Source organism: Poeciliopsis prolifica, unplaced genomic scaffold (genome assembly GCF_027474105.1).
Source record: "Poeciliopsis prolifica strain line A6 unplaced genomic scaffold, Auburn_PproV2 SCAFFOLD006, whole genome shotgun sequence".
NCBI classification, from domain to species: domain Eukaryota; kingdom Metazoa; phylum Chordata; class Actinopteri; order Cyprinodontiformes; family Poeciliidae; genus Poeciliopsis; species Poeciliopsis prolifica.
In genome coordinates this window covers 3,263,757-3,287,156 of record NW_026562381.1, presented here as the reverse complement: position 1 = coordinate 3,287,156, position 23,400 = coordinate 3,263,757, and the positions used below count along the sequence as shown (strand labels likewise).

The following is a 23,400-nucleotide window of genomic DNA, read 5'->3' as shown; positions in this document are numbered from 1 at the left end:
TTGCATTTAAAACATTTTGAGGAACGTCTCATACATTTTCTCACAGTAGATTTGAATTTTGGCCTTCAGACAAGTTGGAGTTTTGACCCATTTCTCCAGAGAGGTCAGGTCTTTAGGTTTCATTGCTTACAAACATCTTTTCTCAACATTTCACTTTATTTATTTGTCTATTTATTCATTTTGTATGGAACTGAGATTAAAGTTTTTGTGGTGTCTACTCTTGAACTTTGACCTAATGATCCAGAAACCACTTTTTAACAAATCTAGCAGTTTGTTTGCAGTCACTATCTACTAGGAAGACATGTTTGCTCTCAAGCTGTAACTTTTTGGAGGATGTCTTTAGATGTTTCTTTAGCACTTCTGAATTATGTTTTGTCGTCACAATGCCGTCCAGTTTGTAAAGAGCACCAGTACCTCCTGCAGTCACAAATTTATTCTACTGCTCTTATTTCAGTCAGGACGATATTCTCAGGATGGTAAATGTCTTACTTTCAAATGCAGCAATCACCTTTATAGCCAAATTCTGGTACGTCCCTCTAAACTTTATAGTCTTGGTTTCTGAGTGGATCTGCAGACTGTTTTTCTATTTTGAATCAGTCAACATCTCCGCAGTCTTTTGCTTTTGTTTTGTGTTTCGTTGATATTAATATCTCAGATACAGAAAGTGACGTACATGCAGATTCCTTCCTGATCCATTTGATGACATGACAATCCAGTTGTGTTTTTACTTGTATTAGGGATTCATCAAATGAATGCAACATCTTCTAACATATGGAAATTGTAACCAAGGTTGGCCCATGCTTCCAAGAATCCACAGTTACTGATATCTTACTGGATTTCTTTTTTTTTTTCATGTCAAAGACGGAAGCAGCTGTGTTTGAGGTGTGCATGATATATCAACAAGTCTGTCTCCAATTAACTCAAATGCTGTTCATTAACCTTGAAGAACTTTAAAGGAAGGATTAGCCTTGTCTATGTGAAGGTTTGAATTTCCAAAGGAACTAAAAAAAAAAATACACATTTTTAAATTTCATTTAGCAAGTGAAAATAATTTTAGCCTCACTTAAAATCACAGAGTGAGATAAAAGCTTGTTTGCTCAGTTGTTTCAGAATATGAATGTTCAAATGAATCAGACTGTTTATGAAAAACTAGATTTTGCCTTTTATTTAATTCATCAGAAACGTGGTGTCTTTTATAAATAATAAAAAAAACTGTATTATTCAAAGTTTCTAACATAAAAATCTAACATGACCAGGTCAAAATATATTTCCAATCTTTCAGTATAACAGATTACATTCAGTCATTTTCCATGCAAAGATTAATCAAACTGAATTACTGAGATTTATCTACAAACTCACAAGCTCGGTGTTGTAAACTTCATCATTTATGTAGCTACACTCTGTTCAGGGAAATCTTCCATTTACTCCACATTCCACAGTCATATTTAGCTTTAAATAATAATAATAATAATAATAATAATAATAATAATAATAATAATAATAATAATAATAATAATAATAAAACTAAGTATGGAAAAATCAGCCCTTTTCTTTTGGTCCTAACCTCAGTGCAACAAGTGTGTGACTTCTCATAGATGTTCCAGGAGTGCCACCATGTGGACATCTTGAGCTACAACCATTTCACATAATTTATCTGCAAAGAAAAACCAAATTATACATTTACACACAGCAAAAAAATATTTTTGACGTTTCCTTTTTATTAGTGTATTACCAGTTTTGTAAGTGGAAATGACCTTTTTTCTCCTGTGATGAAAAAAGTTTCAAATAAAATAATTTACATAATGTTTGCTTTACTTTTTTTTAAATTATTGTGTTAAATTTATTATTACTATTTCAGTTTTGGCTGTGAAAAAGTTACGTCAAACTCTTTGACATAGGACTTAATGGGATTCCCCATCACCAGTTTGAATCTCTTCATTTTGTTACATTATGTGCAATGAAACAAACTTTCATCTGTTTAAAAAAAATGAATAAATAGTTGGATAACTCTTCAGGAGCATGTGTGTGGAGCTGCAATGTGCTTTAGAAGATCATCAATACTTCTTACATTTAAAACATTTTATACCATCAAAATATACATATGTCTATGTCTATTTTGTTCTACATTCAATTAATATTAATCTTTAGTTAACTTAGAAAACCTCATACAAGGTTTTCTAAGTTAAAAAACAAAGAAAAATGTAGTTTATTTTTTAAAAGAAATGTAGGCAGGTCGGGTTAAAGAAGAGATGTATAGGATTTTCTGAGACCTGTTGGCCAAACATCACCTTGTAACTACGAGAATATTTGTGTGAAACTTAAAATCTAGAACTATGACTGTTTCTTGATTTAAAATAAATAAATAAACTCAGTCTAACTAATTGTTTGTTGAAGTAAGCAGATAAAAAACAAAACAAGACTGCTTTTCTCAGGGTTTGGGATGAAACAATGCCCATGCCATTCTGTGTAAAACTGTGCTCATTTATAGATAAATTGGTGATTAAAAACTGATTGACTGCAAGCTTCTATTTTTCAAGAGTTAGCTGTCCCCCTGTAGTAACATTGTGACAATCTGCCAGTCTCCTAAAACAGGAATTTTTGAAACAATATTGACTCTACCAACAGGTGAGTGCAATGCCTTTTCTGTCCACTAGATGGGGATATAGTTTAGCCTTACAGTGTAGATAGTTCAGCGGATGTAGCGTGACGTAACGTTTCCTCGTTATGCAATAAGTCCATTTTTGGAGCTGCTTTTCCCCTCCGTATATATTTTCGGCACTTAAAGTTTTGAAAAATATATACTTAAATAATTTTCATACAATTTTCGTACAAGAGCAACAATCAAATCAACTTGATGTAGAAAAAACTTAACTTTGTATTAATTTTTAATACAGAAACACCATTATGTGGTATTTCATGCAATTTCCTGTAAGAATCGCCTCAAATTATTGATAGCGTAAAAAAGTATTGAATAGTACTTTTCAAATTAGCACCACGTGTAAAAGGTATTTTAAATATAAACAGGTTCAAAACTGTTTTAGAACAAATGTTTGGAATTTGGAATTGCTTCAGTAATTTTCATTTAGTTTGTTGGTTGAATGTGCCTGGAAATGTCTAATTAGTTAAAATACATACAATGAATTTGAGACATACAATTGAAAAAACAGATATTGGTTTAGTTTAATTTGTCATTAAATCAAACTAAAAGTTTTCTGTTTTAGATCAGCTATAATTAGAAACATCATTTGTTTTTGCTATATGTAAGAATTTCTTCGTCAACACGAAAGATTACTGCGCCTTGAAGCTATTCGGGAAAGTCCGGAGGATGACGTCATGGCTTTCTAAGTTTCTAATAGGCTCTTTCAGAGCATCTGAGTTCTCTGACACCTGTGGATGCAAATTAGACACCACGTGATTTACAAAGCAAAACTAAGAACCTAAGTTCAGTTCAGGCTTGGATACTATTTCCAGACGCTTTAAGATGCCTTATTCATCTTTTCAAACAATTACTGGACATACAGTCATAAACAGCATGGCAATGTTGAGTCATTGTACTTTTTGTCCTCGATATGAGTGAAAACTGATCTCTGAAAGGCTCTCAGTGGAAACAAAACCATCCCACTCAAAAGTCAACTGAAAAAGACAGATTGTGGTTTCCAAATACTCTCACAAAAAAAAAGCTTTAAGTTAAAAAAAAATCTCTAATTTGATGTCTTAAAAAAATGGTATATCAAAATGTATCCTTCTTAATAATGAGTGAGAAAAATCCATATTGGGATGACTGCAAACCCTTCGATTGCTGACCAGCTTTTTGCTTTTCATCTTTGGAAATGAGCTCCAAGTATTTCAAGTTGAGAAGGCAGGACATCCAAAAACTTCCAGTCAGAGGAAACATGTTGGTAACACAAAAATATTAATTCAGTCCTAAATTTGCTATGCCATGTGTAAATAATTTGGGGTACAATGTACAATGTTAATTAAAAATAAATAAGATGTATTCAAATTCTTCCCACTGTTTCAGGCATTTGGGAAATACTTTTAGAACAATAAAACATTCAGCATTTTGAGTTTGACTTTTATTGATCAATTTGAGAATTTATATTTATTTTTTCAAATAACACTGCTTCATGTTATTATCCTTTTTGATTAATTCTTGTTGCTTTTTTTTATTTAATTTGTCTGCGAACATTTAATTTCAGGTCCACTTTTGTCCCCAATGCAACCAAATAAAAACTGGATAGAGCCGTAAAAGATTTTGTCAACTTCTACTGAATAAAATATTTATTTTTACAACTGAGGAAGCTAAACTAAAATGGATTTCTATTTTCAGACTTTAGAAAACAAATAATCTAATCTTTTTAAAGGGGAAACAAATAATTTGCATTTGTATTTTCAGTCACTATGGTAAAGAAAATAAAGATACACTGCCCACTTTAAAATATAAAACACATAGTTTGAAGCTTTGTACATTACTGTAGTCTTTCTGTTTCAGATATTTTGTGCAGAAATATTGCTAAAACCATCCCTGACACATTTCTTATTTAGTTTTTTTTAGAGCCACAGGAGCCAAAAGTTGCTTTAGGAAATCCTGAGTGTGGACTACATCACCCAGAATGCAGTGCGCGCTTTAGTCACCGCACCTTCGCCGGGTGGAGCTTGCAAACGAGGGAACGTCCGTGGGTTGCTGCTGAGTGAAAATTGTTTGACAGGAGGAGAGGAGACCTGCGCTCAGGGGACCGACACGATAAGTTAGTTGTTGCAACACCGCGTCGGCGGGCAGCTTTCGGGTCAGCAGCGAGGCCAACCCCGGGGAGCGACAAATGATTTGTCCAAGCAGCAACAGGGCACGGAGCGAAATGCCAGCGACTGTTTCAGCCCCGAGCCGCGGAGAGCGCGACTAGTCCACCGCAACGCGGAAAACAGTCAGCGCGGCGGAGAGAATGCGAATGGTGCGAAGATACAGAAACCAAACAAAATGGAAACCATGTAGCATCGCTCCAGCCTTCCATATAGCTAGAACTAACGTTAGAGGAGAGAGTAGATAGCCAAGGAGCTAGCGCAGGAACTAACATATATACATGTAAAGTTATTCCCCGGAGGAGCTGAAGCGGAGCCCAGTCTGTTGAATCAGAGGAGTGCGGACAGGAAACAAGAGGATGCTTCGGAGGAGACTGAACCGCTTGGTATGTGTGATTGACATCATTATTACGCACACATCATTCGCTCATGACACCCAGATGTATTGAACTCCAGAGATAAAATCTGGAAGGGCAGGAAGCTCAGACTGGACTTCCAGCTGTAGAGGCTCGTTAAAACGCGCCACAATGGCACAACGCGTCCTGCTTGTTTTTACAGCAAACACTGTTGCAGGCTCTCAACCAGGCAGCTTTTATGCGATTTTCCTTTCATCTGCCAGGAATTTTGCAGCACAACTAAAGTGAAGTCCGTCCACTCAGGTCACGAGTGGACATTCTCTCCGGCGCCATGTGCTTTGGTTTCGTTTGGACCTCCTGAAGGGGCTCATCTGGCTCTGAAAAGTTTCTCTCTCAAGAACTTGGTTTTACTTTTATTTCAGGGATTTTAGTTCTCCCTGGAGGCTTTCCATTAAACAGCACATACTAAAGTAAAGGACCATTTAACTCAGGCAGCAGGTGACGCAAGATAGCGCAGCTTCTTCACCTAAAAATGTGCATCCACAACCAACTTAAACAAGTTAATTTATTTCAGTGATTAAATTAAGAAAAAGAAACTTGTAGCAAATTAAGTCCTTACTATCAGAAGGATATCTGGTCAATTTAACTCTAGCTTGATTAGATTTTTAATGTTCCAGAAATGTTATTGTAAGGCCAACGAAATCACAAAGAAAACTCCTGACTTGACAGTTACTCTGCTGACAGTCAATCCACAAGAATGTCAGCCACAACAGGTTATTGCTCAATAAAACGGGTAGTCAGAGGGTTGCATCCAGACACATGAAAGGAAAGTTTAGTGGAAGGATAAAGTAAAGCAAAAAAGGTGAATAAGTTACAGAAACAAACAGCAGCCACACACACATCCAGGTGACAGGCTACAACTGATAGACGTTTCTTACCTGAGCTAACTTCCTGTATTTTATAGTCAAAATGTTTTTGATTTAGTCACTTATTTCATTTATATATTGATTTATTTCCACCGTGATTTTTTTCTCCTTCCACTTTCTCTGTTTATTTATTAATTTGTAGTTTTTGTTTCCTTTCTTCTCTTTTGTTTTTCCTTCTGACCTCTTTCTTTATAGCAGGTAAAGTCATAAAGGGGGGAAGTGTTGGGAAAAGAAGCTTGATGGGTGGAAATTCAGAGTCAGCTTCTAAGTTGGGAAAGTTTTCATTTTTTGGATGCAATACTTGCTGCTTTAATTGCATTATCAAGCTCTTTACTTATTCCTAGTTTTATTGCCAATTTTGGCAGGATCAGTCCTCCATAGTCGCAATGAAGCATCTGGCTAATTTATTGCACAAACAATTATTTTTGGAAAGAAATGATGCAAGGGAGTGAGAAAGAACAAATAAAGGCAACCAAAAGAGTTGATGAAAAAGGCAATAAAATAGAAATGTGAATACTTTAACTTATCTATCACAATTTGCCTACTTTTGTAAAATATTTTTTTTGCCAACAAAGTTGTTGTCATGGACAGGAGACAACTGAGAAGGACGATTACAGAAAAAGTAGAGAAAGAAGGAACATAAATAAATGTCTTCAACCAAAGTAAAACTGTAGTACCATTTATTCCTCAATAGCTTTCATAAACCCATGTGTTATGAAGTCAGAGAGATGTAGCAGAGAAAATAAAACAGGCAAAGAAAGAAGAGAGAGCAGCTAAAACGACAAACAGGAAGGCAGAAGGAGACAACAAATTAATACCATGTTAGATGATATAAGACCTGCAGACAATCACTGCTCCCAAAGATTATCAATCCCCAAAGTGAAGCATGCCAGGTGGAATTTTCTCCATTTTAAAGAGTGAATGTTACACTTTGATATAAGTTGGCTTTCATTAGTTTTAATGAAAAGTTTGTGCCGGAAATTGAGAGGACTATACCTGTGTATTTACGTTTAGGCTGCAAGATTTTAAGAAAACATTGAGCTGTGGTGATGTTCAGTATTGCAATATTGTTATCAGTACATATGAACCCATATTTGTCTTTGTCCTTTTTCTCCATGATCACGTTTCCAGCACCACTCTGCATAAGTATCAATATTTCTGTTTTATTAGAGTATATGAGTGTCCATTCAACCAGCCTTTAACATATAATTCCCTTCCAAGTGTAGCATTTGTTTGATAACAAATAATAACTTCATATATTTATTTGCAAAGTAGGCTAAGGACAGAAAAGGGGGATTTGTTATGGGTGGAGTTTGCTACCCATGCATAGCAGTGATGCAAATGACCTGATTTGCAAAAGGCTGCCACACCTAGCATAATTTCCACAGAACAAAGTGGGAAGAGTGGAGGGTTATCAGGGAGTTGTCAGTGTCTGACAGCTGTTCAGGAGCTCACATAGCCTGATGTAGAAACCAGTGGAGAAATGATTGTACCCTCACATGTTGTGTTTTGCGTTTTGTTTTAAAAACTTCATATCTGTGTCCAGACGGCAGCACAGGTTTTATGATGCTCTGCAGAGCTTCTCACCCACTACATGTAAGTTTTCTTTATGTGCTCTTTCATGCAGATCTTTCATAATCTGTGTAGGTGTATTTGCACACTCGTAATGAAAAGAAAGTGTACCTCTTTTTTAAATGTAGTTTTCAGATTTTGCATGTATTTGGGGTTTCATCTAGTTTTCACTTGTTGGTAAATTTAAATATTTTACAATCTGGAAAACACTTTATAGATTGATGTTTTAGACACTGTGTGGATAAGCAATTCATCTGTTTGGAAAACCCGTTTGTAAAATTACATCCAATTATTTAAAAGAAAATTGCAATAGGCTAATTTTACAGTGAATTTTTTTATCTATGTTTTCTACACGTTGACAAACAGTAAATTCAAATAACTGTGTTTTGTTTTATTTTCTAAGAAAATCAAAATTGGAGTACAAAGTTGATCAATTGCACATAAAGGGTATTTTTTTCTTCTTTATCGTAACTATTTGTGAAATAAACCACAAGCAATAGCAAAACCATCGACTCCATTTTAGGCTGCAGAGACTTAAGTAAATTACTTAAACTTATAAGATGTCTGTAATTGAACCAATTGAAACCATTGTGTTTTTAACACTACATCTACATTTCTTTGACTTCTTGCAGATTTTTCTCTGCTGTAGCTCAGCATATTTCATATTTAGATTTGATAATTATGAGACACAGATCATAGAATTTGTAGCAGTTCTAAAAACAACTGCATTGCAATTTAAACTAGATTATCATTTACAAGACATTATTATTCTACTTTAAAGGCTGATAGTGGTTTAGTGGAAAAAGAGGCTATTGCTATTATGACTTTATGTTTGCGTCTAATGGTTTGTTATAGGCGCTTAATTACTTTTTTCCTATTTAAGCCAACAGTATCATGTACACAAAGATTTAATTAACATAAAGCCATTTCTATCTCCTGTGGTAATCATTAGAATGCTTCCTGAAAGTCGGTAACTATCTGCAGGGTTTATGAATGCTAAAGCCCCTTTACTGCCACTTTATCATTCACTAATGCACCAGTTACTTGTTGTCACCGGTGGGCTGAACCCCCGAGCACGCTGTGTGAGCAGTATAGATACTGACAGTGAAGAAGGAGAGGCAATATAATAATTATAGTGCCTGACCCTCCTCCTAGCCCCACTCTAAGTGTTGCCAGGTCAGCTGATTTTCCGGCTTCTGAAGAGGATTGCTCCTGTAATTTCTCCTCAGTGTGAGCTGTAAATAATATTTTGTGCAGAGCAGCCAGCTACACTGTCACTGATGCGCACCGTGCCGTTATCTCAGACTCTCTTCGTCTTGATTCACAGCACCCTCCCCTTGCCCACGGGAGGTGCGCAAGCATCACGAAGAGGTAGAAAGATCGAGAGTGACTGCTGAAACCGAATGAAACAGAGGAAGCTTTTTGTGTCCTGCTTGACGCTTTTCATGAAACATGGCTGAGGGAATGTGTGGTGCAGGGCTCCTTGAGAGGAAGGGAGGCTCCAGCGGTTGTAATGCTCTTGACTGGAATGCAAAAAAACCCACAGCTTCCTTTGATGTTCGTTCAAGGCCTTGAAGGCAGCAGTGTGATCTGTGAGAGGTGGAGCCTGGTGGAAATGTGATAGTATTCTTGGTGGGAGCCCCAGTCTTCAGTCATTGGATTGTAGAACATTCACATAAAAACACTATTTCTTTTTGCAGCACAGTAAATATTAAATCACCTCCTACTCACTCGCTTAGTGAAATTATGCATCAAGTTTCTACTTTATATTTCAATTTTTAGTGAATCGGGCCATATTGTACCCTTAGTGCTGAAGTTGGACTCGGCCTTTTTGGCCTTCAGGTGCCTTCATCTTGTGCACAATGGTAGGAAATTGTCTGACATAAACACAATTGATGTTTGTTTTCAGTAAAAAAAAAGAACATTGTGCTATAAAAAAATCCACTTAATAGTTATTTGTAAAGTCTGGAATACCTATTCTTGCCTAATTCTGTGTGCAGGAGTAAATTGGATCATCATGTTGCTTCTTAACATTTGCCCTCCAGATTATTCTAAGTACTGTTGTTGATTGGCAAGTACAACTACTAACACATGCCTATAGCTGTAACAAACATTCTCAACAGCAAGAAAATGTGCTACACGTTACATGATGGAGGCAATTTTGCATTTAATAGAAAAGGGACGGATTGTAGAAACATATAAATTTTGAAGCACATGTCCCTAACATATCTAATTGTTGTAAAACTAATCCACCCTGTTATCTTATAATAAACTATAGTTTAAACCAACACAAAAAGTCTTAGCTGCTGTTTCCACCAATTGTTTATTTCTGTACAGTATGTTCATGCATCATGTCCTTCCTTTTGTGTGCTATAGGCAGAAACACTCTTATTATAGAGTTCATGTGAGAATAGGAAATGCAGAAAATGTCCCCACAGAAATTGTCCTTATGTCTTCCCAGTTCCATTGTAAAACGTGGAATAAACTAGTCATTGTAAAACTGTGGAGATAAACTAGTCATTATGGTATCTGTAGAGTTTATAGTTGGTTTGAGAAGCCAATCTCACCAGTTTGGGTTCATTTTCCAAATCTTTGTCTCATACGGTGTGAAGCTGTGAAGATTATCAAAAACATAACTACGAAACCAAACATGTTCTTTGAAGTCCTGAACAAGAGATCCACCGAACACACACATTCTTTCACTGCACAGCAGATCACATGGATTTTTGGGCTGCATAAACAAATTATTCAGCGATGTGATGGTGGCGAAAGAGCATAGACTGCTGCTGTTTGAATCAGTCATTGCCCAACTTTTGGTCTATATTATTTGTCACAAAGAAAAGAAAAAGATCTGTGTGGATATGCTAGAAATGAGGCTACTTAGGGCAGACATATGCTGCGTTCCAGTCAGAAAAATCAGCTGGAACGCCACTCCAAGTCTGATATCCCACTGAAAAAGTGTGAAAAACTACCGACAGTTATAACTTGTAAGACTTTACTTTTCAATATGGCTGCTCCTCACATCAACAGTAGTAAGCTGTGGTGGAAACGTGCTTATTTTACAAGACACAAAGTACATGCAGCACCTGCAGCTCTAAACTGAAGAAGTGAAAAGTGCTGTTTCCTTATGAAAAGTAAATGTAACTGGGTCTATATTAATAGTTTTATTTTTACACAAAATGTTTTCTTTAATGTATTTGTCCGTTTGCATCTGGCTGTTCTTGTGTTCCTCTGTGTCTGCTATGGGGGGGTTTGGTCCTCCAGCTCCGTTTGATATAAGTTTTGTGAAGGATATTTATTAATTATGATGAAGGCATGAAGTTCACTCTGTTTTGCACATCCAGGTTCAGACATGCAATAGTGCAGCAAATTGAAGATTGTGGTTTGGTTTCACACACCCTACATATGGCACCCATCTTATCTGAGTGGTTTTTCTGTGCATGCCTGAGTACTGCACTTGGCTCTTCATAATTTTCTTTATAATTAGGTCATAAATGAACATTAAGATAATTGTTTGTTAATTAAATCACAACCATCCATGTCCACATCTAGGTCACATCATACATTTGCAATTGATGGACTTTGTTTATTCCGATAATTATGTTACTTTATTGCACTGTAAAACAGTAGATCTGTTTGGAAAGAGATGATTCATTTCAAGAATGATTGAAATGCATGCTGAGGAGATTGGCATTTAAATTATGTTGTTTTACCACAAGGTGTGTGTTTGTGGGAAAAGTGTGAAGAATGGCCTGTATTTCAAAGTTTATGCGTTTCATTCAGGCTAGGAAGGACGACACCAGTTACATTTTAAAGAGTAACGCATGTGTGTGCATGTTTGCTAACATACTGGTTTTTGCCGTGTATGCAAAGCAAATATACTACAATAAACATAACTACAACTAATGTTGTAGTTTATCTTATTGATGCAATATGACAGCAAAGCTTGCCAATGGGTAACTACTTTGCTTGCACTGTAGTTCTGTCAGCCCTCACTGTCTCCCTGCAGCGTATGCTTCTCCTCTCTTTCAGTTCAGTTTCACCCTGGCTTGCTAGAAAACCCTAGCAAGCTGCAGGATCGTCCACATCTACCACATCCAAAAATACGTGTTTTTTTTCTTTTTTGGACAACTCTTAGCTACTTTCTTGCAACCTCAGTTGCCAGAAAAGCAGTAGGGGTAGGATTGTTTTCATTTCTTACCATCTGGCCTGCTGAGTGGCGCCGCACTGCGAGGTGCACATGTGAACAAACTTTCTCAGAGTGATCAGTTTTTATGTAAACAACCAAACTAAATAAACCGGTGATGATTGTGTTTAATGAAAGACTGGAGGCTCCATTACACTGACTATGTTAGACCAGCAAAAGATTTTCCTGTTACCACCATTTCACAGTATATTTTCACTAAACAAATGTAAAACAGTCTAATTGCTTTATTTTAACACACTATTATTACTGCAAAAATAATATAAAAACCTATACGTTATAAGATATTATTAGTTGTCCTATCTTTGATAAAAAGTTTTTTTGTAATCAATGTTTATGATGTTTTATATGGGCTGTTTTTATTGGAGGCATCTTACAAATTATCTAAACCAAATTTCCATTTAATGAACAAAGTTTTTATCTTATAGTTTGTATATGTCTGTTATTTTGATTTGGTACAAACATTTACTGGATGAGGTGTTTATGACACAATCACGCGACTCCGAGTGGGTTCTCGGGTTGTTAAATTATAAACTCTGGTTAAGCCCTTGAACCGCTCTGGTGGAAAAGCTTTAACTGAGATCTGTCACCTGGAAAAGATTACAAAGCCATTTTTAAGGCTTTGGGACTCCAGCAAACCACAATGAGTGCCATTTTCCACTCATTGAGAAAATGTGACTTTTTTCTCATTTTTTACTCCTAACATTACTCTAAGAAGTGCATGGATGGCTCAAATTGTAGGTTGCAGGCCTCACCTACTTTGTGTTTATCATTCACTATGAAGAGCTGGACAGCAGAAAATTGTATTCATGCTTCACCAAACAATAAAAACATTAAATTAAGACCAATTAAACAATCCTTTGGATAGACAAGAAAAACTTTTTTTGAAGATCTGTGTCACTTCGATTGTAAAACTCACCCACATTTTAGAAAAAGAACGTCAGGCATCAGACGCACCTGGTGGTGGTAGTATGATGCTCTGGGACTGGAATCATGAGTCCTGCTCTCTACCAGAAAATCTTAAAAGACAGTTTTAGGTCACCAGTTCCTTACTTTAATCTTAAGCAGCTTCACAAGTGGCTTTGAAAAAGGAGAAGGTAATTTTGGAGAGGACGGGTTAAATTTTGTGGCTAAAATTAAGCAAATTTAGAAATGAAAGTGGGCTAAAAAATGCTTATTTGTTACTGGAAACGAGCCTGATTGAGTCTCTTGGTTGAGCACATAATAGCTTATTTGTGGGGCCACAAACCATTCTTGGAAAGTAGAGGTGCTTGATTCATCCGGCCTGTTTGATCAGGAAAAATGCGTATTGATCAGAGCCATGCACAGTTTTTCCGCCATCATTCTTGCAGCCAATCTTGTGAACCTGCTGCTGGCGAACAGAATTGCTTACTGTGATTTCTTTCTCTTCTCTCCGTTCTCCGTCTGGCCTCCTGCACTCTGTCCAATAATGGAAATGCAGCCAAAGGAGCTCATCTGCAACACGCAGCGGGATAATAAATATATTTAGTGTGGTGAGGAAGGCGGTGTAAAGAAAAAACCGGATGAAATATGGTGGAGGAGACTGCAAAGCCCTGCTTGACTCACTTAAAAGCAAGTGGAAAACCAGAGGGGTAAACCCTTGCCTTTTTGCACCTCTTCTGTCACTTTTTCTGCCTAATGGACAGACTTTTTCATATGTGAATAACATAGGAGTGGGGCAGTTCTGGTTAAGTGACCAAAGATGGATTTTTGTGGCAGTTTCTACTTCCAACCAGAAGCCAGATTGAATTCTCAGTTTGTACCTCTAAATAATTCAGCTAAGTTCATTTATTTTGAATTCCCCTCACATTGCTCCACCCTTTTCTCAGTCTGTATTTTCTTCAAACTCGTAGCACTTAGAAGTCCTCCAAATCATACATATATGTATAAACAGTCGTCCAGAGATTCCCTTTTGCCGACTCCAGCCTCAGCGTTAGTCGGAGGGTTCGCAGTGAGATGTGAAGAGAATTTTGAGCTGTGTGTGTTTGGACTGTGTGCAGCTATTTCTCTTACCATCTCAGGATGTTGAAATGGGATAGAGGTGTCAACAACTGTGACGTTTCGTCATTCTAGTGATGAAACAATCTAATGAAGACATTGTCTGGATTTAAGAATGGAGAACACTGAGATGTTTCTTTTTAAAAAATCACCCGGTGTATGTTGCACTGTTTATCTCTGAAAAATAGTAGGGTTGTAGCGATACAATAATCCGATATTCTGATCACGATATATGTCACAATATTTGGCAAACAATATGATTCAATGCACTTTTACGATTTTCTGAAATATTTTAGAATGACAGAGTGAGTGATTTTAGTGACATTTTGTGTTTCATAGATTTGGATATGAAAACTGATTAAAAGCAGACTATACAATACCTGACTCTGATTGGACAGAGTCTAACAGTTGCAGTGGGAAAATTAGTTTCTGTCATTTAATTTATGTGGATTTGGCATAAAACTCAAAGTTTCAACTGTGATCCAGGAGCTGAGTGGCGAGATTATCAGCCTCTTTAGACTCTCGATATGCAAATGATTGCACTTCTGTTTTTGGACATACTATGGCTGCATTTTGGAATAAAACTAATCTTTTGGACTATAGGAAAAAGGCTTTCATACCTGGCTCCTGGAGTTAGCTGTGGCTGTAAGCTGTTTACTACTAGCTGCTCTGCCTCGTCCCCAGTGATCGACTCCTTGCAGCTGCGCAGCGCCGCTATTCCCCTGCTTGAATCTCTGAGTATCTGCCTCTCAAACTGCCAGGATCTCATCGTACTCAGTCTCTCATACTCTTTGTCAGTTGCTAATAAGAATGATCTATCTGCCATCGTCATCGTTTTTTTTACATTTGGAAGCTTTTCACATAACCGGAAAAGCCGGTTTTTGACATTTGTCTGACATTCGGAAAAATATGGTTTGCTTGTTTTAGCATAACTCCGGTTTTACTTGGCCTATTAACACAATTTAAAAACTGATGTGTAGTTTATAATGTGCACTTTAAGCACAAGTTGAAAGTGAGACTGAGGGAGGCAGGGTCTTTCTTTCTACGTCGTCACAAACCAGACATGTTAAAAAGATGGTACAAGCCTGTGGACCTCTATGGTTTAACTTATCGATACCCGCGGATGAAAAATCGATGCCTTCCCAAGGCAGAAAAAAAGCAATAAATATCGTAGAATCGATATAATTATACAGCCATACAATATATTCCCAGCCAAGCATGGACTGTAGCTTGGTCACAGCGAAAAATTTCATTTTTTGATGTCACACTTTTTTTGGAGGAAACTCTTGCTGAGAAGACCAAAATCGACCACATACCCTTAGTATTGAAAGGAAAAAAAAGCCACATTGATTTTTGTCAATAGTCTTGTTGCCCTCCAAAGTGGTGTCCAAGGATAATTAATTGAATAGCAATTACAGCTAGTGTAGCACAGCCCGTTATTAAAGATAATGTCATCAGTAGTGCTGTAGCTGAGATGGAGATTTTTAAAGCACGTCAGCAGTGGGATGTACTGTAATTGCCTTCTTGTTGGTATTGCATGGCTCCATGCCAGCCACCGGTGGGAGGAGAAAGCTATTGTAGTGTGCAGTTAAGTTAAGTTTCAACCCAGGCTCCACATGAAAACAGCGGCCAGATCAAGCACCTTTGTCTAAGTGCCAGAGTTTATCCCATACACACACAAATGGAGGGAAGAAACTGTGTCCACTTGCCTGGAAATGCCATACTCCATTTAAGACGACACCGCTTTAAACTCTCTTTAATTATAGATAAGTGTTACTAGGCTGCAGCGTAAAGTTGTCTAATTTTTCATGACCTTAAAACAACATGTTTGGAGTTTCTAGAAAATAGCCTGTGAAAGCTATTCATGTAGGACTTTTTGGGATAACAAATCTCTGAACTTGCATGTGAATAAAGTTTGAAACATGTATAAGTATGGATATTGCTGTGAAGGTAAATCAAGGTTTTAAAATGTCGGCATTTCAAAACTGCAAGAACATTTCAAAATACTTTTCCTTCAATTTAGAGTCTTTTTATTGAGATGCCAGCGTGATCGGAGTTTCTTTCAGCTGCAATCAGCAATTCAGTAACAATAATCTTCTCCCTCTCAACAGATATTATGGAAGTTATTTTATAAATGAATTGAACTTTGAAAGAAACATGGACTTGCCTCATGGAAAGCATATTTTTAGAGATCAACTAGAGCACCAGGGTAGGTTGCACTGGTTTGTGTAGTTGATTCAGTAAGTAGAAACTGACTGAGCTGTCAGCCGATTTAACATTTTTCTGAATTAATTCGTACCGCAGTAGGTGAATGTTTGTTGTTGGAGGAAATGTGACCATTTGGGCAAAGTTTGTATTAATTTTAATGCAAATTATTGTTTCAGTTGTGTTGAAATATTATTTTTGACAAATCTAGTTGGAATACATTGGTGTGTCTCCACTTTACTCAATGTGTAATTTAACCTATCAGAAGTTTCCAAAGCCATAAGATCATCTAGAATTTCTTTCATTATTTAAAGACATATTAATTATTCTTTATGTAAACGACTGATCTCTCTCTTTTATTATTGTGGTATTTAGAAAATAGAAATAATCTTGTTAATTGTACCTGACCGAATTCAGACAGAGGAATAAAATGGCATGTCTGTTTTTTTTTTTCTCGGTGTATGTAAACTTCTGGCTTCAACTGTAGCTTAAAGTTGTGCATATTTCCACTTGTTGCCGTTGGTTGTACCATGTAGTCATCTGACTCTTCAAAACTTCTTTCTAACTCGAGGTGCGGCAGAAATAATTTACGACATATCTGTGGCATTTCGAGGCAGCCAAATGATTGAGCAAGCAAGTTGCAGTGTGAAGTCTCGATGAGTTCCCCTCCTCCACATTGTCGAGGGACATATTCTAATGTAGGCCAGTACCAGCCCATGGTACTGTACACTTTGTGTTTTGTGCTGCTGTAGAGATGCTAGAAGAACAATGAGCCTTTGCCTATCCACAACAGCTCCTTCGGATCAGCTCTCAGTTCAAGCTGGACCGTCGCTCCTCTGTGAGGTTATTCATCACTGTGTGCAGACAGCAGACGGCAGGGATTGCTGGCTTTGATATGTGGCTTTTATACACTGATCAGGTGTTGGTGAATCCAGAATGAAGGTAAACATTGTTATAGTAGCACTATAAATCTCATATTTGGTGTTTTATTGACGTTGATCCTTTTTGTAATACCATTAAATTATATTTATGTATCATAACTGTTTTTACCATCTGTCACTGTGTATTATTTGAAGATCTTTTGCATAATAGGACTTTTAAAAAGTTTTGAGCCTTTTTCCAAATGTCAAATATGAAGAGGACTGCCTTAACTGTTTGATCGATTTACAGGTGAATAATGGAGCTATTGTTCATGCTTCCTGTCTTTGTCAGCAGTTCCTTTTTTCACTTTTGATTGTCTCCAGACAATAGATGTAATCTGTTCCTGCTGAGGTCCAATATAAATCAAGTTATTTTAGTAAATAAACTTATGATTTGGTGCGTCAATGTGACAAAAGTGCATCACATTTAGGAAAAAAATGAAAATTTGACAGTTGAAATTTTGAAAATCCTTCTTTTTTACCATACCATCAAACTAACTGAAAAACTATTTTGAATTTAAAAAGTGAAAAACATCCATTCAAGTACCGCATGGTAAGTAGACAAAATCCATAACATCATCTAATCGCTGTTAATCAAATACTACTCTGAAAACAGCTAAATAACTTAACATTGTTAGTTACATTTGTGCTTAGTTCTTAAACTATAACATTTATTACTTTTTTATTCTTAAAGGTAGGTAAGTTATGGAACAACAGCTTCTTAATTGGGAATCTTGCATTGTTCTTGCACAAAATATTGCACTTTTTTGTCATGGTGTTCTTTACGTAACATACATATTTATATTGCATACTTGATCAAAATAAAGAAATTTATGAGTTAAGTAATTGGGCTAAATGCCCTGCAAGCTAGTTTTCTCAAATCAGAAATGTTTGAAGTTGGTATGTTTTGACTACCTAAGTATATCTTGTACAGCAAACGAAATTTGATAAAGTCTGCTTACTGCCAGTTCACTTGCAGTTTGCAGCAATAGGTGTGGGAGGGTCACCTGAAGAAAACTCGTTTTCTATGACATCTCATGAAAAGGACTTTTCATTGTAGGAACAGCATAATGGAAACTTTTGTAGTTTTGAATCTGTAAATTTAAAAACCTTTGTGTGTCTTAATGTTTGTCGTTGACCTACTTTTCACGTAAACTGATATGAAGATCCAGTGAAAGGAAGGAAATAGAAGTGATGCATCTTCACAAGAGCGTGGAAATAGCACAGAGCAGAATCAGAAAATTTCATTAGGCATTTTGTCAGCACACTCTTCGTTATATTATCATATGACTTAGCCACAGTTAAAAGTAATAAGAAGTGATCATTAGGGAGAAACAAAGGAAGACTGCAATATTCATCAGTACTCTGACTCCAAACAATGCACAATTCCCTGTGAATAAAAACAAAATTTTTGGGACCTTTGATCCCATTTTTATTTTTTAATTTCTCGCCATTAAACATTTACCTGCATTTTATATCCAGCATCAAAGATCGGCGTTGCCTTGTGAAACGTCCCTCCTGTTCAACAAGATTAAAAAATTACTGTCTCATGCCACATTGAATAGCAGATAGAGTTGACCTGTTAGAAATCCTCTCGAACTGAGAGCATCATCATGAAAAAGCCTGGAGCAGCTGGAGCAGATATTGTATACCATAAAAGATCTCGGTCATTTACTCTCACCTTTTATCCGTTATCAGCCTGGTTCATATTAGCATAGAATTGAATGGCACAGATTCTAAGCTCCTATGGCAACATGACCTAATAATTAATGACTCATCTCATTGCAGTGTTGTAAGTACATGTGCAGGGAATAAAGAGGGTTTATCCGTGCAGACTGTTCGTTACACTGCTCCCTCCTAATTCAATGTGTTGAAGTAGTTTTTTTTTTCTGAGTGGTTTTCTTTGACGCTTAATGGCGTAGGTTCTGTACTTTGTTGAAGCCTGTTTTTTTTTTTTCCTTAACACACGACTGCAAAACCACAAAAGAAGACTGATGAGAGCAAAATTGGGTCCATTCTATTCTTCTGGGCTTACAATTTTCAATTTGATTCAGCACTTTCGTCAGAAAATGCTGCGAAAATCAATTTTTGGTTGGCCGCAAATCTATAAGTGTCAGATTAAATGATGATATACCACTGTCACACTTGTTGCTACTAAGCTTGTTTTCCATCTGCACATCTTTGTGTCAATTTTAAACCAGAACATGTAAACTGAAGGAGCCAAATCCATGTAAATCTTGACATTCAGCAAAACATTAAACATGCAAATTATAAAAAGCATAATAAAATGTTTTCTGCCAAATTGAAGACCGTAATTACCAAATTGTGTGCATCTTTACATGACAACTGCGACAATAAGATGCAGTGTTTTGCGCTTGTGTTGGTTGGTTTGTTAAGATCGCACAGGAGTGCTTAAACTTTCTCAGGGGAGATTTTGGGACTCGGATATCAAATTTATAGATCTCCTACATTAACTAGATTGAATCAAAAAAACTCCCAGCTTCAGGGAGTCATACATGAACATTCAAGAGATTGTAGGTTGAGACTAAAGGGACTGAGACTTATTGGTTTAATATCCTTTTATCTTTGGCTGTTTTTTCTTCTTCTCCCAGGCCAGCAAATAGTTTGTGGGATCTATAACTAATATTAAGTAGTGATGCTCATATTTCTTTTTTCTTAGACAACTCTTTTCCAATCGGGGAAATTAGGAAGCCTCTGTTAGTGTTCAACAATATTTTCAGTTTAATATGATTGAGGTTTGCATATTGAACTTTATTCCAGTCATTAAGTTTCTGAAATTATTTAGATGTTTTTATTCCAGTGCTCTTTAGCTGTTTGTAACTATCATGTAGAAGGTGTGCAAAATGTGCCAGTAAATTGTGTTGTGACATGGTGGGAAAATAAATATAGATTTAATTTTGATATGTATGCAGAGATAAAATTGACCAGTGGTAGTTAATCTACAGTATGCTGTTTATTAGGACCACTGGTTTTTTGTTGACTGCCTTAATATAATATAAATCTTCACATAAATCAGGTTTTCCCAATAAATTGCTGTAATCTATCATCAGTAATTTTTGTTTTTTTGGATGCATGAGCAGGTCAGCCGATGGCGTGTTAATGAATTTAATAAATCCTAATCAAAGTTGCACATGTTATGGATAATTAAACAGTGAAAGCTTTGACATTTTCCCCTCGGTTATTGGTTGGTAACTGAATGAATGGGTATTGTGAGGGGAAAAAAGAGAGATGGTGCGACAGGACGCAGTGTCATCAGACCGGAGTCATCACCAGGAGTTTGGCAGTAGCTCAGAGCAGCTTTGCTTTCTCCCAGCTCTCTGTGGAGCATCTTTCCTTCTTCCCTTTGCTCCCTGCTCATTTCACAATGTGTTCATAATTCAATTTAGAGCATAACTCAATGTAAAGTTTCAACCTCAGTCAATTTTCTAATGCACCATTTTTCTGGCTCATGCTTGCTTTATTGATCTATGCTGATGCTGTTTCATTAAGAATGAATCTACAGTCTGATATTGACATACTGACAGCTGACTCTTTTTCTTACTTGCTAATGTCATTGGCTTCGAGTGGCTCTGTTTGACCTTTGACGATGAAGCAAATATGAAGAAAGTAGTGCAGCTTTTCCCCTTACATTAGCATTTCATGTTTGTCTCTCAGCTAGTTTGTGTTCACATGTGTATTGGATTCACGTATTTGCTTAAAAATGAAGTGTGGCCTGTCATTTGACCTTCATTATATTTCACAGTTAATGCACCACTGAATACATGTCTGTTGAAAGGTTCTTCTCATAACGCTAACGGCCTACTGCAACAAGTACTACCTCGTTTTCTTCTGCTTTCAGCATCAGTTGGTTGCTACCCAAATCTTTTTTTTTTTGAAGGAGAATGGAGATGGGGGGTATCTGGAGGTTGTTGTACATCTCTGGAGCTGACCCAATCCACTTAAATGCAGTCTCTCTACTAGATAGACTCTTAACTTCAGAACAAGAGCACATTAGCATGGCTTTTGCTCTATTTGGTTTTTAGTGTTAGGTGTTAAGGACTAATTGAAACTTGTAAAGGCCAGCCAATTACCGATTTTGGCTTCCTGACCTGTAAGTCTGCAGTACAGTTGAAACTGTAGGCTTAAGCTTGGAGATCATATCCCAGTGAATGATGAATTCTTCTCTAGGCTTTTATTAGTAGCTATATTAACTTATGGATGCATACACTCCAGTCCTGTTTGGTCAGCTTTTAGTGAACTCTATTATATTTGCTTTGAAAGTTTGGTTCCTTTAGAGTGATCTGCATCCAACTTTGATGCGGACCAGAAAACCTCAGGTCCACCTATAAACCTAGGTCTTGGTTCAGTTAAAGTGAACTCTGGTGCATTTCGAATGCATAATGCAGGCCGACTTTAAACTGCTCCAAAAGCAGGAAGTGAACTATAATGCAAAGGATTCTGGGTAAATATCAGCACAACAAAAATTCTGGTTTAGCCCTAGCAGGACAAAAGGTTTTTCGTTTCTTGCTAAAGACAGAAGAAATCCTACAACCACTTAAATCTGATGCCTCTTCATCTTACATTTTGTGAAGAAGGAAGTTGCTCTGAGTGTCTTCTTCAGTAGTCTTCATCTTATTGAGATTGCACCAACTGGTTGTTGGTGCAATCTCAAATAAAACAAGGGGGGGACAGACTTTTCAAAGGCTTGGTTCTTTTGACTTAATGTAGCGAGAAAGTGAACCGCACTACCTGAAACTGTAACAAGTGGTTGGATTGGGCACCCACAACTTTGTTACCCAATCTAACCGAGTCTACCTGACTGTCTTAGGGTGTGAAAACACCCTAAAAGTAGAGATACAGGCTGTATATTAGTAAAAGCCGACATTTTACACCCTATTTTGGTCCCATAAGCTAAACAGGGCTGATAATAACAACTAATATTTGTTTTGCTTTGTTGTGGTTTGTGTTTTGATGATGCGCTACAGGATTGGGGGTGTGTCGAAATGATGCGGAAAGGTTAGGAAGACTACTGGTAAATGTCAGTTAACCATAAAAGCATTATTAATATTAGTTACAGCACTCTGCCCATATTTATTATATCAGTGCATCCCTTAATGAGCCCTAGAAATTCAAAAGTTCATAAAATCCGAGTCCAGTCAATCAGTGGATCAGCTGTGAGCCGTATAGCTGGTCTTGGTTGCCGTTTTGCATAGCAAAGCTGGTTATGCATGAGTTGTCAGATCTTGTTACATTTTCTTTTTTTCCTCACACTTCTTCTTTCCTTCCCTCTTTTCTGGCAGCCAGGTCCATCCGGTCCTGCTGAAGGAGCGACAGTATACTTAGTTGGACGTTAATCTTGACATCCATACTGAGGTGTGAACATGGCTGCATTATGCAACCATATTGGCTCTCTTCTCCAGCCTGATCTGTAGAAAAAGGAGGAATTGTCTTAAAATGAGCTTTACTAATTTGGATTTATTTGATGTTGTTTGGCTTAGAATTAAAATTAAGTAATTGTTTTAGTGGAGGTCATATTGGCAGTGTCCTTATTGTGTATGAATTATTCTTCCAAGTGTTTGAGGATATTTTTTAATGTAACCTCATGTCAGAAACAGCCTTTGTGCAGCCTGCAGTCCAGGTGGCCGCCATTCGCACCTTCTCTGGCGTTTGTCCAGGATCAGATGTTCATGGTAATCTGTCCTCTCACCCCACATGCTGCAGATCCCCTGCCAGTAGAATAATAATGATAATTCAAACACAAAAGTTGCTGTACAGTACAGCTTGTGCTGGAAGTGATATCATTATTTAAGAAATGTGAGTGGCAGCTACTTGGATAATGTTTTGACTGTCAGAGTTGAACAGAAGGACATTGTTTGCAGCATGAATAAGCTAATCCTGCTGAAAGTGATTCAGTCCTTCACAACAGTGGATGTGTTTGAGTAATTACCATTTAAATTTATTCTTTCATCTTTAGTTTTTATTCTAAACATGACAAGTCTTCTGAAAGTGCACTCCCATTAATTTTAATGTTTTTTTTTTTCCAACTTGTCAGTGAAGGAGTTACAATGTGGATCCCAGTCTAAGCAGATTACATTTCACTGGAGCAATATGCTCACAAGCAAAAAATACACCGTTTTTTTCACTTTTCTTTTATAATTTGTGAAAAAGTTTATTGAAATGTTGTTTTATTTGAGATTGTCTTTTATCCTCTGACTGTGACGCTTTCTTAAAGCTATCAAAAGGCAAAGATATAAAGGCGATAAAGTAAATGCAAACTATTTGAATATATGGTTTTGTGTTCAATAAAACATTTTTGCAGAGCTGTGCATATGTTTTAATGCATTAATGTGGCAGTTTTTGTTATTCCCACTACTACCTGTGTGAGAAATCCCAAAGCTCAT

General features: G+C 36.8%; 1 protein-coding gene across 5 annotated transcripts in view; it reads left to right on the top strand.

Annotated features, from left to right (window-relative positions):
• Window positions 1-4,666: 4,666 nt before the first annotated feature.
• Window positions 4,667-23,400, top strand: part of LOC129360432 (phospholipid-transporting ATPase IG-like) — a 48,662-nt gene continuing 29,928 nt past the window's right edge. For all 5 annotated transcript variants that reach the window (XM_055030649.1, XM_055030646.1, XM_055030645.1 and 2 more), the window contains exon 1: window positions 4,667-5,183. In XM_055030649.1, coding sequence (XP_054886624.1) covers window positions 5,157-5,183 — 27 coding nt within the window. In that variant the 5' untranslated portion in view covers window positions 4,667-5,156. The remainder of the gene's footprint in view (window positions 5,184-23,400) is intronic.